At 34.6% G+C, this 26,676-nt stretch overlaps 1 protein-coding gene across 6 annotated transcripts; it reads right to left on the bottom strand.

Annotated features, from left to right (window-relative positions):
- Positions 1 to 1,917: 1,917 nt before the first annotated feature.
- On the bottom strand, positions 1,918 to 26,393 carry LOC136819961 (transforming acidic coiled-coil-containing protein 3-like). 6 transcript variants are annotated; one of them, XM_067076203.1, is made up of 13 exons: positions 25,499 to 26,393; positions 24,576 to 24,825; positions 24,183 to 24,241; positions 23,431 to 23,503; positions 22,711 to 22,750; positions 19,181 to 19,319; positions 16,702 to 16,803; positions 5,340 to 5,429; positions 4,485 to 4,617; positions 3,947 to 4,014; positions 3,319 to 3,518; positions 2,854 to 2,974; positions 1,918 to 2,290 (listed from the first exon to the last, which is right to left on the bottom strand). In XM_067076203.1, exons 2-13 carry the CDS (start codon positions 24,631 to 24,633, stop codon positions 2,225 to 2,227), a joined length of 1,149 nt encoding a protein of 382 aa, XP_066932304.1. In that variant the 5' UTR covers positions 24,634 to 24,825; positions 25,499 to 26,393; the 3' UTR covers positions 1,918 to 2,224. The 6 variants fall into 6 exon arrangements, with proteins under 6 accessions (XP_066932304.1, XP_066932332.1, XP_066932326.1 ...); XM_067076231.1 differs by lacking the exons at positions 22,711 to 22,750; positions 23,431 to 23,503; positions 24,183 to 24,241; positions 24,576 to 24,825; positions 25,499 to 26,393 and adding an exon at positions 21,523 to 21,789; XM_067076225.1 differs by lacking the exons at positions 22,711 to 22,750; positions 23,431 to 23,503; positions 24,183 to 24,241; positions 24,576 to 24,825; positions 25,499 to 26,393 and adding an exon at positions 20,617 to 20,687.
- Positions 26,394 to 26,676: the final 283 nt, after the last annotated feature.

Below are 26,676 nucleotides of genomic sequence, written 5' to 3'. Positions count from 1 at the left end.
GTAGTTCAACCTTAGGTTAAGAAGTTTGTTAAATTTCAAGGCGAACAGAAAAGTCCTTCGGAAGATATGGGACCCGAATTACCCCTTGGTAGCACTTTTCTGTGAAATATCAAATCTCCAAATTATTACTAAAAACGGGGGTAGTGATATGATAAAACAGTTTTTTGATCATAACACATTTTACGATCTCTTTAATGATCTCATAGCCAAACTGTGTTTAGTGTTTTGGGAATTAGCAAAGTTCTTTAACGATTTAAAAATAACAAAGGCAATATACAGTTCATGGTTATCTTTTCAGTAAAAACAATTATACTGTGATTTCACTTCGTTTCGAAATAATCAATGAAACCAATAATACCAATATGCACTTAACACTTTCCAACTTTTAATTGCACTGTTCAAAATAGATAACGTAACCCCCGTTTTTAGTAATAAGTTGGAGATTTGATATTTCACAGAAAAGTGCTACCAAGGGGTATTTCGGGTCCCAGATCTTCCGAAGGACTTTTCTGTTCGCCTTGAAATTTAACAAACTTCTTAACCTAAGGTTGAACTACCACTGGTGTAAAAATGAACCTTATAGCATAAGTAGAAAAAAAGGTCAATTTTTACACTCGAAAATTTAACCGCTAAAAATCGCGAATTTTTCAACCAAAAATACATTCAAATATAGTGCTTTTGATTCTCTAAAATAAGCAAAAAACAACTCCATAATTATATTTGACTATCGAAAGTTACAGGCATTCTTGTTTCCACTGCCAATTATATCTGGACAGACTTTAAATCCATCCAGCACAATTCTCCAGCCAATCCTGAAATCTACGCAAAATCTATCTAGTTCTACGTAGCTAAACTTTTTCATTTCCGACAGAACATTCCTAACATATTTCCGAGATCATTCCACAGATTTTTCCAGGTATACTGGTAATAGATTTTAAAACTTCTGTAGATATTGGATCTGTTTGTAGACAAACAAGAGCAAGGACGTTAGACTATAGCCTCAAGACTGACCACCTTACAGATCGAAGTTACTTTTTGTTACCATTGTTTAGGCAGGATTCCACTTCCCGGACTAAAATGCCACTTTTTTACGCACGGAAAATAGTTTGTGCTGAGTTAGGAAACTGGAAAAATCGAACTCAGACCCTTTATTATTATTCTGATAGCGCTCACGAGAGTCGCGTCCATTATTGGCTCTGGGTTGAGATTGACAAAACTCACTAACTTTCCAAAGCTAATTTTGAAACTGCCCGGAATTCTGGTCTTTTTCCTCTAAAGAGTGGCAGTGGAATTTTAATCCAGGAGAAGTGGAATCGCTTCTCAGGCAAATTAAGGCCTGTCCTGATTTTTCAAATTTACCTTAATTTTTTATCACCGTTTCCACTTGTCATAGCATATCACTTCATATATCGAAAGAAGCGTATTGGAGTCTAGATCACTGGAATGGCTGTGCCATAATTAATTTTTTCACCCAAAAAAAGATATTAGGCAAAAACCAAAAAATGCTGACGTCAGCAAAACTTGTTTTTTAAATAACTCTAGTTTGGCTTTTGGTAAAAACATGAAATTTGGACCAAAGTTGCACACCATTAAAAGGATCATTTTGAAGAAAGAAATTTTTGAAATTTTGCTGATGTCAGCACTTTATTGCAAAATTTCGTATTTTGCTAATTTCTGCTGACGTCAGCAAAATTTGAAAAAAAATATATGCTAAAATGTTCCTATTATTAATATGCAACTTTTGTCCAAATTTCATGTTTATACCATAAGTCAAACTGGAGTTATTTAAAAGCAATTGTGTTTGAGGAATAATGCTGATTTTTTTGAGGGGAGTAATTAGACCTCATTAGTTTTATCGTCGTTTTCGTAGTTGACAGAGAATGGGTTAGAAAAAAAAAGACAAACATTTCAGGCAAATTTGGTCATATAAACTAATTTTTATTTACAAAAATTATCTGAGTTAATACAGAAAAAAGGAAACAACCAAATAGATAAAATATTAAATTAAATTTTTCTTCGTGTGAATGATTTTTCGTAACTTTTCACAAATTTTCTTTTTCACTTCCAAGTCAAATGTTCTGATTTTAACGTTATCATCATAAATTTCAGCTGACGTCCGCTCTTTTGAACTGTTACAGGGTTTCTTTCGATCCGCCCAGGACCGCCTTTCAAACCACCCTTTAAACCAGGTTTTCGTTTTTCAACAAATAAGACACAAGATTTATCATTCGCCAGATACTTTCTTGATCAAATCATCACAAATTTGTGCAAACTCAGCATTTTCCCGAGTCTAAAAAAGAGGACAAAAGAAAATATTATTTCAGCCTTATCTAAACTAACCTCACAGTATAGTCACATTCAAACCAATTCATTTTCCTAGCTTTTTGTGCTCTTTGTTAGACGAAGTCATTGAATAAACTGGATCTAAGTCCAGAAATAACATGCATCAAGTCAACCTTTGGCTCCAAAATAGAAGAAATTTCTTTACGCAAAATACATCATCAGGAGAATTACCCACGACTATGATTTCTCTTGTGTGCTTAATTGTACCCCCTACATCATTTTGCAATTTTTGGAAAAAGTCACCCCCATATCACTTTATAATGACCCCATATCACTTTATAATGACCCCCCCCCATTCTATGACCTTTATGCTACGACGTGCCAAAATTTGCCAATTCATTTTCCTAGGGATTTTTTAGCAAAAATTTTAGGTCAATAGCACTTAATTATGAGCCCCCATTTTGTTGATTTTTATCTGGAGTACCCATCCCCCTGCTTATTCCACCCCCCTACAATTAAGCACACAAGAGTAAAAAAGAGATACAAAGCAAGGGGTGAATATCTAATTACCTTCTGTTGTACTTCTTGCTCCAAACTGTTGTTACGACTTTGCGATTTCTTCAAAGCGGCTTGTAGACCAGCAAGATCGATCTCTTTCTGTTTTCGTACTTTGTTGATCTCGACATTTGCACTGGAAAAATGAGAGCAATCATACAGTTCAATTTTGAGCGTCATGCTTGACAGTCAGTTAGGTTTCTTTGGACTGTAAAAGAGATGTGTTTAGAGGTGGCAAATGGAAAGATAATTTATCGGCATTTATCTCTGGCGGCAAAATTTTTCTACAAAATTAAAGGAGACTTTTAAAATATTCACAAAAAATACACTGGACATATTTCATTCACTATGTTTGCTAATTGGAATTTTTATTGTTTTTATAAAATTTGTCGTTCTTTTTGTCTATTTTTAGAAATGCAGGATTCTTTAGATAAACCCCCTCATGTTTGCTAATTGGAATTTTTATTGTAATCAACTTACGCTTCAACTTTTTCAGCTGCATGACTCTTTAGTTTTTGATATCTTTCCTCTGAACGTCTCAATTTGATTTGGAATTCGTTGACCGAAGCTTTAAGATTGTCCTCGTTCGATTTATAAGTGTCGATAGCCATTTTTAATTTCTCGATACGTTTATATGCGTCCACTAGATTCGTTTCTGCACTTGACAAATCTTGTTGTAGCTGAAAGGATCAAAAGAAAACATTGTGATGATAAATATAGACAATGTGCTTTTATGGCAATGCTGTATAAAAGGGAAGAGGAAGAACAGTTGGGTAAATTGACCATTGAGGGTGAACTTCTTGGTCTAATGCAAAGAAAACTTCTTTTCGACACCATCATATCAGATCATGCGTGCTAGCTAACATAATATTTTCAACCTTTCTATTTAAATACAGTAAACTCCCGTTTATTTAAACTTCTGTAATTCGAGCTCGACTCCAGTTTCCGTCAAGGAGAAACCTTCTCAAAATACTTTCTGTAATTCGAAAAATACGATTCCCCGTTCGAGTTCGAATAAGTGAGCGTCAACTGTAATGTGTTATTTGAATATATTGATCCTGAAAGTCCAATGCGTGTAACTCATATCTTGCAAATGAAAGTGTCTTACTTGTTCTTTGGCTCGTACTGTTTCTGATAAAGTTTCTTCGTTATACATGTGATTATGATGCGAGTTTTCTACAAAAAAGAAAGAAGTGTGTGCGTGTTAAAATACGTTGCCGTGATTGGTGTTAAATATGAAAATGCCGTTTCCCAAGCCCTTTTTGTCTATTTGGAATAGGTTAGAACGCCAGTTTCAGCTTCAAAAAGCCACACTGAAAAATATCTACAATGTACAATAAATTAATTAATGATTAAATCTCCCGTTTGCTTTGCATGGCCCCCGGCGTGCTAAATCGAATTGAGGGGGCCAAAAAAATATGTCCCCCACCATGGTTGGGCGACGAAGAAAATTTTCGACTTTTCACTCCTCTAAAGGATATATATAAGATTTTTTAAAGTAAAAAAAAAATACTTTACTTTGCAAAATATTGGGGGGCCATGTTTAGTAGGGCCTTAGTATGCTTTTTTAATTTTTCCAAATTCTAAGATAAGTTATTCCCCTGACTCGTTCAGAATCTTTTTAGGGTACGTAATTGTTTTTATACCTGTTAGTTCGACGATAGTTTTTTCATATTGTGAGACGACTTGTTTCATTTCGTTATTTTCTTTTCGTAAGGAGTCGATTTTTCCACGGTGGTCTTGTTCCAGGAGTTCTCGCATTGAAATCTCCTCTTTGATCTATATAAAAATTCAGAGATAGTGTGAAGTTAGGAGTGATAGTTAGATAGTGTGAAATTCCAGCTGTTTACTAGCTAGGATTTGGGCTTTCCATTTTCTATCATTTGATTATGCCGTTGATCCCTCAAAAGAATTCAATTAATCTATCGTACACGCTTTTTTGTAAGAACATACTTTATAAGAATATTCATGATGAAATTGGCCAAACAATTAAGAATATGCTAAGAATATCACCATCATTGAATTCGGCAACGGAAAAAAAGAATGCGATTTTTAGAGCATTTTCAGTTTTAAGTTACTAATCACCCCCAAGCAAGGCTCACTGCGTTCACAAAAATGCTATTTTATGCTTTAGACGTATATATTAAATCTAGTTTGAATTAGGGTCCTAACTTAAGAATGCTGTAAGAATATCTTAGAATGATTTTCCCCAAAAAATTAAGAATATCCATCATAAAATGAAAAAAAAGCGTGTACGATGGACCTGAAGGGTCATGTTCTCAACTAAGTACGATGTTTTTTAACATCTAGTTGTTTTGAGAGTTTTCAACCAAGCTTTTTCCTAGGTGAAAACACTGTGTTTAGTTGAAAACATGATCTTTCAGGTCCATCGTAACGACCCTAAGTTTCGACATACTACACGAAAAAGTAAAATTCGAATGGAAGAGTGACTTTTTACTAGTGTTCGAAAAAGAAGGAGTTAATATGAAAGCTACATTTACCTTGCTTTCGACCTCTAGATATTTCTTTTGCCATTCCTCTTCGCGAGATTTGATGACTTCGTCCAAATCACTTTGAGTGTAAAGTAAAGGCTGTAAACAAGAAAGAGAAGGACACTTTAAAAACCAGTCAGATCTGGCATATGACAGGACCTGGTCCCTCATTTCGCCCTCTATCTTCAGCAATCTTATGTTTGGTTCTGTAAAAAACTCCATCCCCAAAATATTATAGAAGAATGAAAAATAATCGGATCACTATTATACATTAACGTTAAAAAATTTTCTTTTATTTTACCGTTTCTAAGTCCGTTTGTTGAGAAAATGTTGAAAGTTCCAGCTCAATTTTCACCGGCGATTCTGTCTCAATTTCAGAGTCAAAATTTTCAAGAAGAAAGTCTGTTTGCGTGAATGAAGTATTCAGTTCACATTCTATAGAATCTGTCTGAGTTTGTTTCACAAGCAATTTCAAAGCTTCCTTGATTTGTTCTGTAAAGTTCTCAGTTTGAGTAGATGATTCAACTTGCTCTATAAAATTGCTGACAGCAATACTATTTCTATTCTTATCAAATCTCTTCTTTTTGTCCGGACTCCTTTTGTTTTTAGAATTTTGCTCCTTCCCAAAGTCTGGTTTTTCTTCCTTGGACACGCTTTGCTTTTTGTTACGCGGTTTTTCCTCGTTAGGAATTCCATTTTGTTGTTGTTCATTTGAATAACCAAGACCCATAACTCTTTTGCATGAACTTTCTATAACATTCAGAGTATAGTCAACATATCCACAAAAAGCCTCATAAACCTTTATGATTAAAATTGCTACTCCAGCCATCAATATGAGTTATGCTATTACGTGCGGTTAAAGTTATTTAAATAAAAATTAATTGCAATCCAATCGAAATTTCACAACAACAAACACAATTTTTTTTGTAAACATTCTTTTCTCCTTTTTAAAATGGAATGTTATGTTACGTCACGCATTCGATTTCGAAATTCGAACGTTCGAATGTTTTCACGACCATAAAAAGAATTCTCTTGTGAGTGCATTTTCAAAACAAAACAAAACATACAAAAGAACTTTGTTTTGGAAGTGGTGTGCAAAGTTATTTTGGTTAGGTGAGGGAAACAAAAAACATGAGCAGCAGTACTGTGACAGAAAAGCATAAAGAAAGCATGAACGAGCAATTAGAGAAACTTCAAAGCGAATTGCAAGGGATGAAAACGAGATTAACAGCATTAAACATACGTTCGGCAATGCTAAACATAGACTTGGTATCACTTCACGACCCAAAAATTGAACAAAGATTAAAAGAAGAGAGACAAATTTGCAATCAATGTTTCAAAAATTGTGAAGAACGCTCCGATAAACCAACGAAGAATGACATGAAAAACAATATTGAGAAAGTTCAGCTTGTTGTAAAGGACAGCGAAGAGTAACATTCAATATAAAGCCGTTACATATGGGACAAAAATCAAACCTACAACCCACTATATGAAACAACACTTGACAGTTTATGTAATATATATCATATGTTGTTAGAATTTTGTACATATATTTCCTTCCTTGACTTATCGATTTTACAAACATCACGAACAGAAAATTATCAAATGATTTGCTGATAAAATTAGTTGTCACTCTAATTTTCTCAACTTTTTAAAGCGGTGTAATGAATTGATGGAATTAAAATTTTGATAATGAGTAGAGCGTTTATAAATCACCCCTCATTCTTTTTTTAACGAATGAAGTCACTGTGTTTTTTATAAACAAAATCCACACGATATGTGTGTTGATGAATAGATTTAGTGACATTAATCTCCGGTTTAAACACGAACCGGTTTTGCAAGTAAGCTTAGAGTACAGAGAAAACCTTTTGCTTTTAACAGTCTTCTGCTTTAACATTCAACCAGAATAAAAGGTTTTGAGATACTTCTTTAGAGATGTTTGAACCACTTTAACCAAGCTTACAAATAGTCACTTTTTGGTTTGATGTTTGATATATTTGTCCAAAAGTTACAGTGGTTACAGTGATTCCAAAGAAAAATAGAAGTTGTGGAGAATGGATAGAAATAATGCCAAACGAATCGATCTACTGCAATAATAAACGTAAAAATCTTTGTCCAGAATGAAAAATATTCAATGACAATTTATCTGAATTTCCTGACTACAAAAATTTCGAAATAAACTAAACTTAAAATCTGCTCTCAATTTCTATGAAGACTAGGAAACCATCAAATATTAAATGTTAACTGACTTTAATGAAAAACGTTTTTTTAAACATGGCTGTCCGGACTAGGAGCTATATTTGAAGAAGACTTTCATAAGAGCTTGGTGAAATCTGATTTCAAAATCTATTATTTCCCAACTAACATAAAAAATCGACGTTGTTATGTTTCAAGCTTAGCTAAGAAATAAACTCAGACCAGGTATTGCTACAGTAGACATCAGGTATTCAAACCTCAAATCTCCGAAATGTTTGGTTATTTTAAAGTAACATGCCTCCTCGGGTATGTTTACACCACTCAAGCAAAAACTCCTTCGGTAATTCGATCTTATTAAGTCATTCGTGATAGCAGTTCTTTGAAGTAATAATCCAATCCCTTTAGGCGATAGCCAAAATATAACATTTTCTAGCAATTTAATTAGACAGCGAGACATTGGTCCCTCAAAACTGTCCAATTTGAAGTTAAAAGCCAGAACACTTCAATTTCTTCGTGAAAATTAAACCTCAAAGATGCTATCAAAGCTTTGAATAGTCGTAGATGTAGATTTCTTAACCTAAATTCTTTTTTCATCTTTCTTTCTCTCTAGAGATTATAATAGCCTCAGCATCAAAGTGCTGCCGGTGTGTTAAATGGGTAAGAATGTTGGATTGAAAAGTTAGGAGGGGGTAACGGGTGCAATGATGAACAGGCTACCTTTTCACAATAACTCTTTCAATGATTTTTTAAGATAAACAGTTAACACTCAATAATTCGATCTTCAAGGGGAATTGAGTTTTCATCAAACAAGGGAGCGTATCAAAAGGTAGAGAGTATCGTTTATGAGAGTTTCTTGTTGGCGGAGACTTTCAGTATTATCAAGTAATGGAGCGTATCGAATAGTAGAACGTCGAATTACTTTCTACAGTAACAAGAGAACCGAAAAAATAGCGAAGATCTGGTTATTTAACTGATTTTAAACTGTTGATTAATGAGTTCGTTAAAACGGCTCATTATAACTAGATGATTGAATTTTAATGATCAATCTTTGGAGCTAGTTGGCAGAATGTATGCATCTCATTAAAAATAAATTATTAATTGTAGGATGACGGTTTTAAGGATTTTAAAGTCATTACCTTCTCAAATGTACTGTTACAAAGAGTATATCAACATCACATTTATATTACAAAGAGCGGACAAATATTTGGCACAACAAAACGATAACTCAAGAAGTCAAACAACCCTAATTGATTATTGAACTGTAACTCGTTTGAGAACTCAGCCGAAACACTTTTAATTACATCGCATCAGGGAAAATAATTTTGAACTACAATGTACTCTCTATAACTCGAACACGTATGAGAAACACAAATTAATTCGAGTTAGGGAGATAAATCGGTGAAGAGAGTTTGTCAAACTTTAAAGTGAAATAGCGAATGAACAGTGAATGAGAATTGGAGTTGTAGAGACCATTCCTCCGACGAGGAACTTCTTTACCTAAAGGAAAATAATTTTTGCAAGAACAATTTTTGAAGAGCAGCAGAAATCCTGAAAACTTCTAAATTTGGCGAGAACCTTTTTTTTGAGGAGGCAGTGGTTTTTTTAACTTTGGCGTGAACAATAGCGAGACAGGCTTCTTTTTTGCCTAAAAATGAGTGAAATGAGCTTCTATTATTCGAACTTATTCCAATAGGGACTTGGACAAAGAGAATTCTAATTAGCGAGTCAGCTGTAGGAAAAAGTCAAGATTATATTTTAGAAAATCGTGAAGCCAAACTTAGTTCTAATCAATATCGGTTCCTTAAAGGTATCTCACCCCACCCATGATGGTTGAGTAGCGATATTAAAATCCCATAAAATCAGGAGATATAGATAAGAGACAGTGCGCAACACCTTCTTATCTTTAAAACTGATCAAATACGACAAGGATGTTAAAGCAATAGAACGGGAAGTGAAAATGATTGCAATCATCAGATGTCATAAAAAAGCTTTAAAGTGTCCAATATTGGTGCTGAATTGGAAGAGGAAATACTACCAAGGACGGATGCATGAAGTATTTTGATAATACAAAGCAACAAGTCTATTGTATTGTAGTATATAGAAACAAAGTAACTCGTTTAGGATATAACATCAATGTGATGTTGATGATAAAATAATGCAATTTTGGTTACACGTTTTTTTTTTATAAGTACAAACTATATAAGAACATAAGGTTTCGACAGCCAAAATGTTGAGAACAAGTTAAATACATTCTAAGGCTTAACGGACTCAGAAACACCCGATTTTTTAGGAAAATGGGTAAAAATGGTAAAAAAATGGCGAAAATAAGAACATGTTTAGGCTTAAAACTAAAACAGTTAAGAACATCCGAAGGCTTCAAAAATTTTGGATGTTCTTATAAAAAAACGTGTAATTAACATGTGCGCTCTAAGTAGTAACAGTATGTTATAATGCTCCTGATATGATTATATTGATCGTATTCGAGTTAAGGAAGAGTGATTATTTGAAGAACTCGAATTTTGAAGAAAATTTTGTAATGAGTGGTATAAGAGCAATCTGATATTGGTTTTAATGGAATATAATATACCAAAAATGTCGTGAATTTCCAACGAGAAGAAATCCTCGAAACTTTTTTACAAAAAGTTGGATGATTAGCGATGCCTTTAGTGTTTATGCTATGAAAATGAAACCCCACAAAATAGGAAACTATCCACAAAACGCCTCTTATAAACACATAACATGACAAAGCCAGGTTGTTCCACCTTTTCTGTAAAAGAAGAAGACCCAAAGAAAGATCCATTTTAATATTCAATGTGTAGCAAGCTTACCTCAGAGACGAGCGTGTAAAAATGGTTTGCTCCCGTAATGGCTGTTGCTACCATTTCTCCTTTGTTTGACTCTTGTTGTTGATTCTGGTTAGTATTTTCAGTTTTAACTAAAACCTTTCTCGGTGTTGGCACTTGAGTTTCAGCGTCAAAAACTTTCGATGCACGCCTTTCGCTACCTTCGGGAGACTTCCGCGATGAGTCTGGTGGGCTGTCTGTTTGATTTGAAGTTTCCTTTTTCGAAGAACTTATTTTATCACTTTCCTCGTCAGAGCTGATAGCAATCTCTTTGTGTGGTTCGGAATTTTTCTCAACACGACTGTCGTCGTCGACAGTAGATAGACTGTTCTTTTTCAATAAATTTTCTTTACTTTTTCCTTCTTCTTCTTTCTTTTCCTTTGCTTCTTGTTTAGAAGTGACCTTTGGACTTTGTTGTTTCTTAGTCGGTTTTAAAAGATCGTCGCAGGAGTCCTTCTTTTGTTCACACTTCTGCTCAACGGGATGATCAACGTCTGATAACAACTCAGTCTTCTCAGTAGGCGATTTTAACTCAAATTCTTCTTGCCCTTTTTCAAATTTATTCTCATTAACGTCCTGCGTTGACCTAGTTTTTGGTTTAGTTCCGGGTCCGCTTTTCGGAAATCCACACGCTTTCTTGCAACATACAAAACCACAAAAAGCAAATTTGACAATATCAAAACAACAGCAACCACGCTCAGCAGCCGGTAGTTCGTGTTGTTGTTCCTTATTGGTTGATGGTTTTGATCCACTGTCCTTGCTGGCCGTATTTTTCCGACTTTTTAACAATGGCTTACGTCCATCATTGTTACTAGCAGATTCTTTTTCCATATTAAGTTAAGAAGCTACATTTAATTGCTGCTTTCCTATTGGTTCCTTCTCTATGTCATTATATTGGTACATCTAATGAGGAGTAATGAGGATCATACAATGATAAAAAGAGAAACAAAATACCCGTAATGAACTTTATATATCTGATTATCATGCTACAGTAAAAATAAACTTTGAGCCACAAACAACACTACCTAATTACGGCCACAGTAATGTTCGCTTCATAAATAGAAACGTGACTTCTACGAGCTAGGTTAGTGTTCGGGAGCTAAATGTGGGTCCATGATGAGAAAAGCGAATATTAAATTCTTCTAGATACAAACTATGACTCGCAATCCTGAACACAAATGTAAAATGATCTCGAATTCATTAACGACCAATGTTAAAAGAGCTGGCGAAGTTGCTGGTAAGATTCCTTATAAAGCCAATCAATTTTTTTCAAACTTCTCAGGTATAATGCAATGTTTCTAAGCTCTAGTTTAGACGGCCCATTTTTGCCCTGTCTATTCTAATTGCGAATTAAAGTTGGCATAAAGTCAATTCATTGCCATTCTATTGACGTCAATGCAATGACTTCTTTCAATTTTTTCCAAGCAAAGGCTTTAACTGCCTTCAACTTTGTGCCTACCTTCTGACTACACTAACAATTAGAATAGACAGGGCAAAAAGTCGGCCGTCTAAACTAGAGCTGAGACCATCTACCCTTGTTTTCTACTAAAATTTCCTTCGAGCGAAGACAACCTTTTGTCCAGGATTGCAAAGTTATCGAGAACTGAAATTCACTTTTACAGAACCCTTCAGTTTATATAGCTCTTGAAACAAACACCACTGGAAAAATATCAATTTCTAATCAACACTTCCAGGATACCACCCTACCTGTGATTCACTCAAGAGAATCTTACGTCTTGTAGCTTAACAGTAGTAAATCAACAAAAAAGACTTTGCTTCTGTTTGGATAATAAAAGAGCTACAAACTTATAGATTTCTATCATTTATGAAAATTTTCAAAATATAAATGCTCTTCATCTTCGAAATGAAACGTTGTCTAAGAAAAGCCCTCTTTCGAATCAAAAAGAAGAAAGACAACTGAAATACAAGTTTGGGACACAAATTATTACGATGTTTTTCTTTATGATTGTGATGAAAATTGAATGAGGCTAAATAATGAAGAAAAACTATTTCAAATGTTTACAACTTTCCCATACCCCCTGTGTGAGTTTACATGAGAAATTAACACCATCTTTCGTATTGAAATGCTCAGGTTCCCTGGGAGGTCACTTTGACAAGTATTCAACGCACAGGAAATTTGGGATACATAAACAAGTTGAGTATTCTGCTAAATATGGGACACAGACAAAACTCTTTTTTGAAATCGGTTTTCAAAGTTACCCCGCCAGCAAGTAAACTTTGTGTTGATATTTACGCAGGTAGGTTACTGAGGCACTGGATTGTCCGTACTCTTAGGTTCCAAATAAACGGGGGGTTCGAATAAACAGGGGGGTTGGAAAATTTTCTAGATTTTAATAAACGGGGGGGGACCTAATTGCCGGGGGGGTTGGAAATTGTACTTCTGAAACCCAAAAATAAGGTAAAATTAGGCTAAAATCAGGCTATTTAGAGCAAAATAAGGGGCCTTCTTTTTGACAGCTGAAAATATTCTTAGAGATTAATAAACGGGGGGGGGGGGGGTCCTAATAAGGTCCGGGGGGGTTGGAAAATTTTCGAAAAATTAACAAGCGGGGGGGGGGGCCCGTTTATTTGGAACCTAAGAGTAATGGGATCGAAAAATAAATCCAAACCCTCTGGCTATCCCCAAAAAAGGGTTCCCTCAAGAATACCCTTCCTATTATTACCATATCAAGTAAAAATTCATCAGATTTCTGCAGTCTTAACTCGCATGACCCCTGACTTATCCTCGAATTGCATGAAAAATGACCAAACCAGTGACGTATAGTATAAAAAAACAACAGCAAATTATTTCCCTACATCTCCTTGCAGACAACTCTTATCAAATATCTCACAGCTAGATTATGAAGTTTTCATCCATACAAAAAGGGTCCTGTGAATTTTCTTCCCTTTTATTTCAAAGATATCCTCTACTTCAGGTTCACGTTATAGACACAGGCAGATGTTTTTAAAAATTCATTCCAAAATAATCTATAATTTTTCTTTTCTTCTCCATTTTTCTCCAAATCCATACAAAAATTCATAAATGAAAATTTCAGGTCAAAATCTCTCTTGAGAAAATTAATTTACACCCTAGCACAATGCCACAAAATGAAAAACAAAAGAACTTAAGTTTCACAGTCCCTAAATATTTAACCAGCGCCCCTTGTTATAGAACCAGTGAAAATAACTTTCAGCTAAAGGTCCAGTGATAGGTGTAAAAAGGGGTCCACAGAAATGACAGAAAATGAGAAATAATTTCTTGTAGTAAACCCATCATAATATGTCTGAGATTTTATTACGACTCCCCCTGACATTAAAAAATTCAGCCTATCCAAATCTACCACCACGCAAAACAGCGTTCCTGGATTTTTCAAACATTCCAAATTATCAAATTGCAACAAAAAATTTTCAATACAAGAAATATTTAATTGATTTCTAATAGTATTTTAAATATCCAGGCTTGAATAAACATGTTCAAAAGATCAACTTCATCGACCTTCTGTATGATTTTTTTTCGAACAAAAAACAATATGTTTTGGTTTGAAAAACAATCAAAATTCGAATCTGATTTGTGTAGAGAAGTTGCGACTTTTAGCTCCATTTATTCAAAGCTTATTCATTCAATATTTGAATTTCACCTGATTTCAAAAATTTCTTTTCTAGTTTATGGGAAGTTTAGTTTATGGGGAGTAGTTGAAAGACATCAGAAGGACAGTAGGACCTGGACGTTGGGGTAAATTCAACCTCCAAAAATAGACGTTAGGGGTTAATTTCACTCCAAAGATTTTCCAAAAAGCTGAATTTATTGAACTTTGTGTAATGAAATCCAATGTTGAAATTATTTTTGGAATAAATACAATTTCCAGGAATCTAGACATACAAAACCTCAAAAAAATAGACTTCCCTCTAGCTATGTGGTTGCTTTCCTACATCCCTGTGACACAGAGCCGCTGGGATCCCAGCCCCATTGAAAGATTTGGCCAAAATTTCCTCCCAGGTGGACAAAATACCCTACAATTTTCAGCCCCACTGGGAAATTGACTTTGATTTCATCCCCATTCGAAATTCAATGCAAAAATTTACTGTCCAAAACCATCCCCACTAGATATTTTAAGCTCGGGAACAATAGAATTTCTATTCCATTGTGGGAAATAGTTCCACCGGGGCTGTGAGACAGGGGTGTATTCAGTGGCGTTGTGGGAAAATTTTTCTGGAGGGGCCAAAGTCAATTTTTTTTAAATGGCGCCCCCCCCTCCAATTTTTCAAAGTGGTGTCCCCACCCATCATTTTCTAAACTTTTACCAAATTCATTTGCCTAGAGGAAGGAAATATTTAGTGGAGAAGAGTAGATTTATCTTTGACGAATGAAAAAGGGAAAAACAGGCTCCACCATGGTCGGGGCCGACTAGAAAATTTTTTTTAATCAACTGCCAAGATACCCTAAATCACTAAATAAAAATAGACAAATTTGACACTTGCTAGAGTGAAAAGAAACTTAAAGGAACAATGTGTTATGCGAGCGAAGCGAGCGAAAAAAAATAGATGTTTTATGATTTCAATATTGTTGTCAGCAGATTGGTCTTGGGACGCAGTTATCTTTTCATTTAATAATGCTATATTGTACACAAAAAAAGTTGTAAATTAGCTAGATAGCAAAGAAGTTACCAATTAACTGTATTGCAAGCGAAGCGAGCGAAAAAAATTGCAAGTATTTTAAAATTATCTCAGTAAAATTGGTCCTGGGCGCAATTTAAGGCGCATAAAGTATGATTTTTAAGATTGGGGGGGGCGTTTAAAAAAAAAAAATCTCTTTTGGCGCCCCTTGCTCTTCGGCGCTCCTTCAAAAGAAGAACTCCGCGGGGGGGGGCATGGCCCCCCCCCCCCCCCTGCCAAAAACGCCACTGGGTGTATTCCTTCAGTAGTAATCCTCATGGCGAGACAGTAGTTGATTCAAATTTTCAAACGCAACGAGAGAACAAAACGTTCATCATTCCAAATAAAAGCTTTCTGCTCGCGTTGAAAACTTTCAAAAACTGACAAAGCAGACATTTCATTTCAGCAAATCAGATTTTTTTGCGAAAATTAAAAATCAGCTGACACATATACTGTCACAGGACAATTCAATATTGACATCTTAATGAAAATGTCCAAAACAATCAAAGTATATTAAATAACTTTCAAGAAGTAGAAAAAAATGTAAGCTATACCCAGTAACAAGCCAATTCTTATCATTTTAGATACGACAGTTTAAGCGATTGATATTATATTTTGTGCTCGTAAATAGCGAGATAAATTTGGTGCTATCTATATACTAACTGTCTTTTTTTGATAGTATTTTTATCAAACAAGATTGACATGTGCACGTCCATGACATTAGATGTCATTGAAAACCCATTAAAACAGCAGTATTCAAATTAACTTAAAGTAGTCCTGTCAAATCAAAATTAAAGAAACTCTTCTCTTTGGATGATGTCAAGTGTCTGCTAGATGCAACCGCCAAATCTTTTTCTTAGCAGCAAGCAAGAAAGCTTTGGTCGAAGAAGCGAGAAGTAGATTTCTAATCTCTTCGCCAAATCAAGGATTACAGTTGTTACTTTGCGAACACATAAGATAAAAAGAGGCCACAAACATTCTATAGACAAATTGTATGAAATCCAGCATTCTGCATACTGTAGCTCATTGATATTTCATTCGTCCTCTAAGCAAAAAATGACACAAAATTCAGTCCAGATTTCAACCATATTTTAATCTAACAAGCAAATTCTAAGTACTGTATGTCACATATATAAGGCAACCATAACCTTTTCATCCAAATTAGTCATAAACTTTAACTGAATGGCTTGATGCTCGAACATTCAAAAGTACTGGTAGTCAAAACTAATTAAAAAAACATACTGTTGTATATAAGGAAGGATACCGAAACAAAATCATAACTGCACAGTCAAAATACTGTATTTTACTAGGTATACCTATAAGGCGACATTGATGCCTGCTGTGTGTCTGTGTGCAAAAGAAATCATCGCCGCTTTCTCAACAAACGGACTTATCAATGAAAGTTTCCGTATTGTTTTTTTATGGAAAAAAGTAACACCAGGGCGTATATAGGGCGTTACGAACTACCGATCAACCCAATAATGAAGAAAAAAGCAACGCCAGGGTGTATATAGGGCGTTGCGACTTACCGATCAACCCAACACTGAAGATAATAATATTTCCTGGTCATTTCCAGTAGAAATAGGGTAGCGGTTAAGTACGTTAAGGCCAAAAAGAGCACTACTCTTATGATATAAGAGTAACTCTCCACAGATAGAATGAAGAAAAAAGAAACTTACTTCGACAAGTTCTTTAGTTTGTGACGATAATAAAGGTGATTTTCGATTGCTGCCGATATCCAGTGTTGGTAATTCATCTTCGATTCTTGTGATCGTTGTGTCCTAAGAATGATCAAACACATTATAAAGAAAGTTCGACTTATAAAAGTATAATTGACGCTCTCTAATTCGACATTCTACTATTCGATGCCGTCCATTATTTGATAATAGCGAGTTTATGTATGTGTTTTTCAGCGACGGAGACGGTAAGGTTCTAATTTGAGTAGATCCTGACCAGCTGAGGACGACGGTAAATCAGCACTTTTACCGTCCTCGATTTTGCGGGGCGAAATTGCGGATTTTTCCAAATCGCTTCAGTCACTCTACCGTCCTCAAAAGTGCAAATACATAAACTCGGTAATATTGTAAGTCAGCGTCAGCAAGAAACTTCCATAAACGACATTCTACTATTCGATAAGCTCCCTTATTCGATAACTATACTCATGAAGGACTCATTTGTCTTAAGAGCCGATATCTATGTAAATTTATAACCAGAACAGGGCTCGAAATAAATGTTCATCGGACAATTCGACCCAAAATGATCCTTCGTCTACCCCGAAAATCATAACTTTCAAGCTAAAGTAAACTTTTTTGAAATCGTTACTTCAGGCCCTGCAAAGCGACTTGCTGGACAAAAACTTTTCTATACTCGAGACTGTTCTTCGTAAACTTTATTGATGAACACCAAACCAAATCTTGAGAATGATACCTATAGATCAGTATTACGCCCCAGATTGTTAGATTGGGCTATTCCAGAAAAAATTTGTACCCCCTATGTTGAGGAGATCTTTTTTTGAAAAGTTGACCCACCTGGATTTTTTCCCAATATTTCAGGACCCCCTTGGATTTTTTTCTCACTTTTATTTGGACCACCCTGGATTTTCGACCTCGTTATATGGACCACCCTGGCCGTCACACCTCCTCAACATAGGGGGTACAGACTATTTCTGGAATAGCCCATTCTCTCCAACAATCTAGGCGTAATTATCTCTCTCGCCGCTAAATGGATGAACACTTGTTCTGATCCCTCTAACTAAAAGACGTTCCAATTACAAAAGCTCTCCATATTTCGACTTAGCTAGAGTAAATTGGGATTCCATGCGAGTGCTCGAGTTACAGAGAAACGACAGTAGACTGCAGACTGTATAGTATTAGTAACATTCTGATCTTAACCTAAAAACGGAAGGCATGCAAACTAAATAATTTATAGGGAAAACGGTCTAAAGAATGAAAAAAAGTCCAGAATATAATTCTGATAGTAAAACACTGAAGGACATCTTGATCGTGTGATTTTCAGAACCATTTTAAACACATTGCTTATCTTATTCTTAAATCTTTGTTTGCAAATACTAGAAGTTTGAGTGACAAAGTCAAGACAACAAGTAACTTAAGCTATCACTTTGTTTACTAAAATTAGATTGTTGACATTAGGATTAAAAGGATTAGGTCGACAGAATACAAAACACTTGCGATATGTTTTAAAACGGTTTATTTTTAAATGCACGGAACATTTATGATGGGTTACTATAGTCTGATTCGCAGACCTATACTTCCTATAGAAACTTTTTTCGCTAGAGGATGAGCAGAAGCCTAGGGTTACTATAGACCTTATTGGAGTTTTTTATTTTTCTAAAAAAGCGATGCATTGTGGGATTGTTTCGAGTGTATTACAATAGAATTCCCTTGAGGAATTCCTAAGAGATTTCTATTGTAATACACTCGAAACAATCCCACAATGCTTTTTTTAGAAAAATAAAAAACTCGGGTGGTGCCACAACCGAAAATTAGAAAGTAGTCATGTCTTCACGAAATATGTAGGTGAGGCTGAATAGACAGTCCTTCTTTCTTTCGCTACAATGTGTGGGTCTATGTCCAAGGTTCCAAGTTAATCTTATTGCCCCCATAAAAACGAAAAATTTAGTCATTAAGATTGTACAGTCCAGGCCCCCGGGAGGGGCCTTGATGACATAGTGAGGTGCGCATTTTAGCCTGTACATAAGATTTGGTTAAGGTGATATGATGGTATGAACCCTCCGAATGCATTCGGAATTGGTCCTACCCACGAAGGAGTAGGAATCACAGCGCTGACAGACACTGCGACTTGACAAGCGCGAGTTGCCAAACCATGGCGTATACCATGACATTCGAACGACACGGGGAGAGCGATGCTCACGCGACGCCAAACCTTATGAGTGCCATGGCACGTCACAATGCCTGTCTAATCTACCCACACTCTTGCATCAGAGTAATGATGCCCAATTCCTCTACATGGCATGGGTTGACCCGGGCAAAGGTACACTTACTTGCCAAGTGAATCGTAGAGACACGGTGGGTATCGAACTCGGGCCTCCCAGGCGGAAGTCAATGATGATAACCATCTTACCACTACGCCTTCGTTAGGGTATAGGTACAAAAATCACGATTTCAATCAATAACTTACAGAGGTCGGTGATTTCTTTTTGAATGGGTCTTCTGTCATATCGACAAAACTTCGATTGTTCGAGTTATTCGATTCAAACGATTTATCGCGTTTACTGGGCATAATGTCTTTCGTTGATTCCAATGATAAATCGTCGAAGCTGAAATGAAAAGTAGAGTAGTTAGTAAAATTGGTTTGAGAATCAGAACAATGAGGGATATATGAATGAAGGCTTTTAAAGAGAACACCTTGCCTCTACCAAACTAAATCAAATAAAAAATATTTTCTAGAAAATATTAAATTGCGAAAGGGTTTGTTTATCGCTATCGGAGGACATGCTATACTCCTCGAAATTGGATTCTCTGATGAAATGGTTAAATCTATTCCTTGACAGAAATTCATGCATGGAAAATATCATCTTCCATCATAACCTCCAAACAGACTCAAATCCGAACTTTTTTAGATATTGAATGCGAGCAGTGAATCTATCAAGCCTTATGTAAAGCGTTAGAGGAGACTGGGGTTAACATCAAATGTCTGCAGTCGCTGCATTGATTTCTCATTGACACAGAATTTTGACACTATTCTTTCTCGGTAAACTCGATTTGAGTCCATTTTATCGTTTAGGGTAGTAGGGGTGTGTAACATGAAGTTCTAAATTCAAGGCCTTGGTAGACGTGCTTGGAGGTCAAAATCCCGTGGTCTCAAAAAATAAATGTCCCTGCATTATAACGTCAATTTGTTTACAAATATCTAACACTCAAACCCATTTTGACGCCGCACATTCGAATCACAAAAATGGGTGTAGGAAAAGCATCATATTTGGCTGCAAGTCAAATCATTTCAAAAGAAGAGCATTTAAAAACGAAGATCTTCACGTCAAAAAACGACCAAAGCCATTGAGACTTAGAAGTCATGGTGTGTAATAAAGTGTAGTTGACAATGATAATACCGTTGATCATGCTCATTTGATGAGGTGGCATTCAAATGTTTCAGAGATTTTCGAATTTTACCAAACATCTCAAGCATCAATACAAAACTCACAATCTAACAAACTGATCCATGCAAAGAATGCAAATAAAAAGCTATAGTAGTATAAGGAAGACAACGAAATAAACCGAAAAATTCTGCTTGTTAAAGAAAAACAAAGACTCAATGTTTCTATGTTGATAAAGTTAAGAAAATGATAAAAGTGACCTTTTGACATTGGATTGAAATGAAGATATTTAAATTTGGTTATTTTCAAAACATTTAAAGACTTTGAGCTCTCCAGTAGATCTGAATTCAGTCTAAATAAGCATGGTTTAGTTCACTATAGACTTTAAGCGAAAAAAAAATCTAGGTCATTACATATTGGATTGTGCAAACAGTAGACCTATCCAAGAAGTACCGAAGAACTCAAAAGCACAAATAATAAAAATATGTCTTGTATGAAAAACAATGCAAAAAAAAATTACTCTATCCGATAAAAATCTTTTGAAGGCATTTTCCAAGTTTTCAATAATTCTTCCATGCTCTGTAAACAAACAAATCTAAAACTTGTGTTTCTTTTTCTGAAAGGAATTGAAAGCCACCACCACAGCATACAATAAAAATAAAATAATATGAGCACGTAAAGTGTTTGATCATGAAACGTAATGTTTTGAGAAGGTAGTATAAATCTTTTTCAGTCAATTAATGATTTTCTATCATCACTTCTCTTCTTTAAACTAATTAACAAAAACCAAGGTCAACGTTTCTTTTTTGTTTACGCGACTATACATCTATCTTGATTAAGGCAATAACAAAATTAAAAGATTTGGAGTTAAGTAACGTCCTGTTAGTGTCGTCAGGTGTTGACTTATTGTGGGTCCTTGTGTATGTTATGAGTGATAACGGTTCAACTAAGACATTGAAAATAAACATTAATCTATCAGTAAATTAATCATGACTCTTAAGTGAGAGAAAGAACTCAAGTTCTCGGTGAAAATTTTAGTCGAAAAAAGTTTTAGTTGCTATGTAAATCTGTAGAAGTTATTTCTCACGTTTAATGTGTGAAAAGCAGGGAAGAAACATTGAAATTAAATATTTTGAAGGAAGAAAAAACCAAAGGGATATCAGATAGTTCGAGATTTTTAGGCCTGTGAAAAACTTTCTTTCGCTTTGAAAACCATTCAATTTGACGTCTTTTTTCCAACGAAGCGACATAAAACAATTTGAAATCTCTTAAAACGGTTTTTATATTACATTTATTTTTTTATTTTTTTATTTATTATATTACATTTTATATGCATTTGTAGGGTTACCAAAGGAAGGATCATAGAATATGTCTGTATGCAAAAAACCATCAAATTATGATGTTAGAATGAAAAATAATAAATTACATTGTAAAACTGTACAAGTCCTTTGTACTTAACGTCATTTTGTCATCAACAACAGGTTATACGTCTCGAAAGCACCAACAAATTGAATTAGTATAATAACATATTCTTTTCTGCCGCAAGAATTTCAATTGAAAATCCAGAAAACTTGTGCTCCAGTTAATCATTCATTCAATCGACAAATAAATCAATCTTAGTATGTATGTAATACAGTATTTTTTTGATAAAAGTATAATGGGGATTCGTACACAAACAATATTATCATCTTATAATAAACAGAATTACATCATGTTCATGAATAGAAAAATAGTATAAGCAAAAAAAAACCTTTTGTTGATGTTTTTCAAACATGTTTGAGGAACAGGTCATATGAGATGGTTTGTTGGCATGTATCTGCTACATGGAGAACTTGTATTCTTAATCCAAAACCATCAAAAATCAAACAGTAAATCAATTAAGTGGATCAACCTCTTTGCATAAGACTTAGATATTTGTTTGATATGTAAGACCGACACTAAAATCTAATCAAGGTTTTTTTCTCATTCATAGAGAAAGCCTTTAAACCAACTGGTTCTTCGAAGAATTCCAAGCAGAAGGATGTGAGACTTAACACGAACGAATCAAAAAGATAAATTTGAGAATAAAAATATATCAAAAAAGAGAGGAATCTTATCTCAAAGAAAAAAGAAATAATCATTGGGAAATATTATAATGAGAAAAGAGAAACGCGTACTGCACAGGACATGCAGTGACTTAATCAGGAATAGTAAACAAAACTTAATGAGCACTGGAGGTGCTGCAGATGGATTAAGGGTCGTTGGTGAGCTGTTTGACAGATTTTTAGCAAAGAAAGGTAAGATGATCTCCGTTTTACTTTTTGGAGGGGGAGAAGGACCGACGTGACAGCATTGCGGAAACATAAACAGTCCTGAGTTATAGACCAATTTTTGCTATTCGCAAAACATAAACGAAGTTCTACTATACAGTTTGAGAAGAACCAACAGGCCATATATGAAGAGTTGAAATTCAAACAGAGTAATAACTTTTCCGAGGATTTTCAAGTCATGCAGCGAATGACCAGAGATGGTCACTACGACATTAAATAGTAGTCCAGACTCTAGGCTAAGTATAAGAACAATTCTAAGCATCTACAGTGAAAAGCCAATAAGAGAGTAGTAGAGTATGACTTACTTTAAAGCGTTTGCCTTTGTGTTTGCTTCAGTCGATTTCGCTGTAAACAAGACAAAAAATGATCATAAATAAAAAAGAAACACATGATAGAATCAAAGTAAAATTAGTTCAAAATCATAAAATAAATGATTTACAACAATATACCCACGTATTATTAGTTCATCAGGTAGGCAGACGGTTAGTCAGTCAGATGCCACAGATTTAAAATTTCATTACTTTGACTTTGTACAAGAATGAAAAAGAGAAGACTTTCATTGATAATACATCTAACGACCATCTTTGCACCAAAAAAACTTCTTGGGTTTGAGTCAACCAGGGCCATATGTCGCCAAATGTTATTGTATCATATCAATAATGAAACTGTTAAAAGGACAATCAGATCTTTCGCCTGTACATTTGTTTCCGTAGTCCTGAGAAAAACCTCAAAATCTTCTTGTCTAACTTTTTCCGAAGTCGAGTTATGAAAAATGTGAAATCTTTGATTGAAAATGGGCTCTTACACGGTTTTTACGTCAATAGTCGAAAGCTTGTAATTCTTGTCTATCTCGACTTTGGAAAAGAGTTAAACAATAAAGATTTGGAGTTTAAACTCAGAACCATTGAAGTAAATCTACAAGCAAAATATCTCAAACCATGTAAAGACATTTTAGGCTAACAAACCCTGGTAAATTCAAGCCCAAACTTCTCAACAAAGACTGGAAATTTTTAAATAAGACTTACAGATAGGAGAGTCTGTTACTAGTGGATCAAACCGAACGTACAGTGATTTTCGAGCCAACTCTGCTTGTCGTAGCTTTAAAAGAAAAAGAAGAAGGATGATAAACATTTATAATGTTAGTGGATTTGGATAAGGGTTTTTTGATTTGATTCTTTTCCGTGATTTCTTTTTCAATCAAAAACTCTGATTTTTCTGACAGATCTGTCTAATATTTTATAAATGAAGAATTCGAAGATGAATCTGATATGATTGATATGTAGCATCAGATGAGATTTCAACAAACATTATTATTCTTCGTTCTGATTTGTAAACATATATTGTGGAGCTACTTAGAAAATATTATGGAGTTGTATGAATGAATTTCTGTTTCAAATAAGAATCGATAAATAAGGCCAAGTCGGTTTGTTTGGAGGGAATGGATTAGACAGGAAATTGTCATTGACCATGGAAGAATCTAGGGAACTGGTGTAAACAGGAAAAGAAAAACGTAAAGGATTTGCATATTGCTCATTCTTAAAAACGAAGAGAAGAACAAAGGATTGTTGATCTCATAATAGTAACGTATGAATGATCTTGTGGTAGGACTACTAAGTTAGGCAAGATCTTTGAATGAGTAAACTAAAGCAGTCTTGAAGCGTACAAGTTAGAGCTTAGATAAAATATGATATTATAATAATTTTGAGACAGGTTTAAGTGCAAAAGACGATAGAAACTTCTCACCAAGATAGAAAAAAAGAAAATATAGAAACCGTACAGCTGCTTCTGTGTCATTGTCACCACAATTCTCAAGGAAACTAAGTTCGTTCAGGAAATCTAGAAAGGAATAATAAAAAAACTGACTCAAATCTACAATAAGGTTTTATTTAGTCCCTGATCATCAAACCTTTTCTTTTTTTAATCATCTTGGGAAAAACACTGTCTGGGGTATAATTTTTATACCAGGAATAATCTTTATACCAGGAATAATCTTTATACCAGGAATAATTTTTATACCACATCAGGAGGTAGGATAGCAAATACCCCTCAATTCAATCTTCATCAAGCCAGGGAAAATATATAGTACTTGAAATTGGAAATCCAGATCGTCTTCTTTGAGGGGAACCAATTATTATGTTTAGAAAAAAGAAAGTTGACTAAATTAACAAACCTGCACCACTTGTTTGAAATTCTCCATTAAAATCTTCACCAAAATCCTGTGACGTCATACCCGTTCCACTCGTATTTTGACTTCCAACGCCAGAATCATCATTCTCATCGTTAGTGAAACTATTATTATCTTTATGATTAGTAATCGTTGCTACTGGTGTTGGTATAGGGGAATCTGTTTCAGTGTTGGGCGTCCAAATCAAATGTTACTCCTTTTGATTTTGTTTTTGATGCAGCTGCTGCTGGTGGTTCTACATTAAAGAAACATTTTGAACAAAAAGTTGCCATACTACGAAGTAGATTCATATCTCTTTATAAAAACACTCGACTCTAAAAACAACTTTCAAACCCATAACTTATGAAAGATTTAAAATTGTATCATTTTTTTGTTTTATCTGTTATGGTTCTGTGGCTTACCATGTTATGGATTTTAAAGGCATTTACTATAAAAGTTGTTATGAAAACATGTACAGCTAATAGATAGTTTCCCTTTTATCTTTGAATTTGAAACTTAGGTATTCTTTTAAAATTGCAAATTAAAGTTTGAAACCAAATTTTGATGACTTAGCTTATAAATTTCAAAAGAATTAGACAATAATAAGATTTTCTAAAATATTGAGGAAATGGTTTTTTATTTTTGCATCAGCTTAAAACTTATCTTGGGTATAATTGGAATTTTTTAAATCAGATTCTCAGATCGAATCTCTTCAAAAAAGAGTTGATTGAAAATATGTTTGTTTGAAAAAACAAACTTGGAAAAGGCAAACTTGGAAAAAGCAGATTAATTTCAATCCAACTAATGTAATATTAGAAGGATCTTAATTTGACTAACCTACACCAAAACTGTCAAATTTTCTTTTCAATTGAAATTATTAACCTTGAATAAGGTATAAATGAAATCTTAAGCTTTTTAGAAGATTTTACCAGTTGTTTTTATAGAAGCATCATCACCAGGAACTGTGACAGGTCGTGCACCTCTTGGTTTGACTGGTAGATCATCAAAACTATCCAAATCCGTCTCTTGAATGTGTTTCTTGAAAGATACTTCAGGTGAGTCTTCTGCTTGTTTATCTAACTTCACTGGAATATTGTCAATATTACTCTCTATTTCCATACTCTGGTGATTTGAGTTTAATGGTTGGTCGTCAAAACTTTGCGGTGACTGTGCTTTTATAGGCATATCATCAAAATTTTGGGGTGATTTTGCTTTTATAGGCATATCATCAAAATTTTGTGGGGATTTTCCATTTACAGGAATATCGTCAAAACTTTGTGGGGATTTTGCTTTGATCGGTATATCATCAAAGTCCTGGGTTTGTTTAGAGCTAATAGGCATATCATCAAAGTTTTGCATTAGTTTGTTACTATATGGCATATCATCTATAGAAGTATTCTCTGAACCGTTCAAAGTAACACTTTTCTCCTCTTGCGGTACAACAACTTTTCCTCTTGGCTTAATAGGTAAATTATCAAAATCATCATCATCATCGTCATCATTTAAAGAAAATCCATTTGTTTTTGCAGGTAGTTTAACAGTATCAAATGGGTCATCATCTTGAATTCCACTGCTACCAGAAATTTTAACATTATCAAACGGGTCTTCACTTGGTATAACAGGTCCTCCACCACCACCACCACCACCACGGCGAACAACAGGCAGGGCGTCAAAGTCATCATCTACAGGTACATTAACTTTTACTCCACCCCCGCCTCTTGGCTTTACAGGAAGATTACTAAATTCGTCATCTTCATCGTGAAACATGGTTATTGTTATTTTTTGAATATTTTGTTGACAATTCTTAGCTATCTAAAAGAACATATACATAAAGAAAATTATTAGCTCAAACAAAAAAATTATTTTACATTCCCCATTATGAAAAAGAAGTGCAAAGTAAAAGGAGGTCATTATAATAAATCATAATCATATGACTGATTTTATTTAGTTTGCATGCTCTTATCCTTTGGCAGGGTATTATATTGTAATAACCTGCTTGACTTGTAATAACCCGCCTAATTTGTAATACCCTGGTTTTGCCAAAAATGATACACCACTTTTCCGCCATCCCGTCGCAATTTAAACTGCATAAAGAACAAAACTGTTA

Source organism: Clytia hemisphaerica, unplaced genomic scaffold (genome assembly GCF_902728285.1).
Source record: "Clytia hemisphaerica strain Z4C2 unplaced genomic scaffold, Clytia hemisphaerica genome assembly, whole genome shotgun sequence".
In the NCBI taxonomy this organism is placed as follows: Eukaryota; Metazoa; Cnidaria; class Hydrozoa; order Leptothecata; family Clytiidae; genus Clytia; species Clytia hemisphaerica.
Note: the sequence above shows the minus strand (reverse complement) of the source record. Positions and strands in the feature narration are given on the sequence as shown.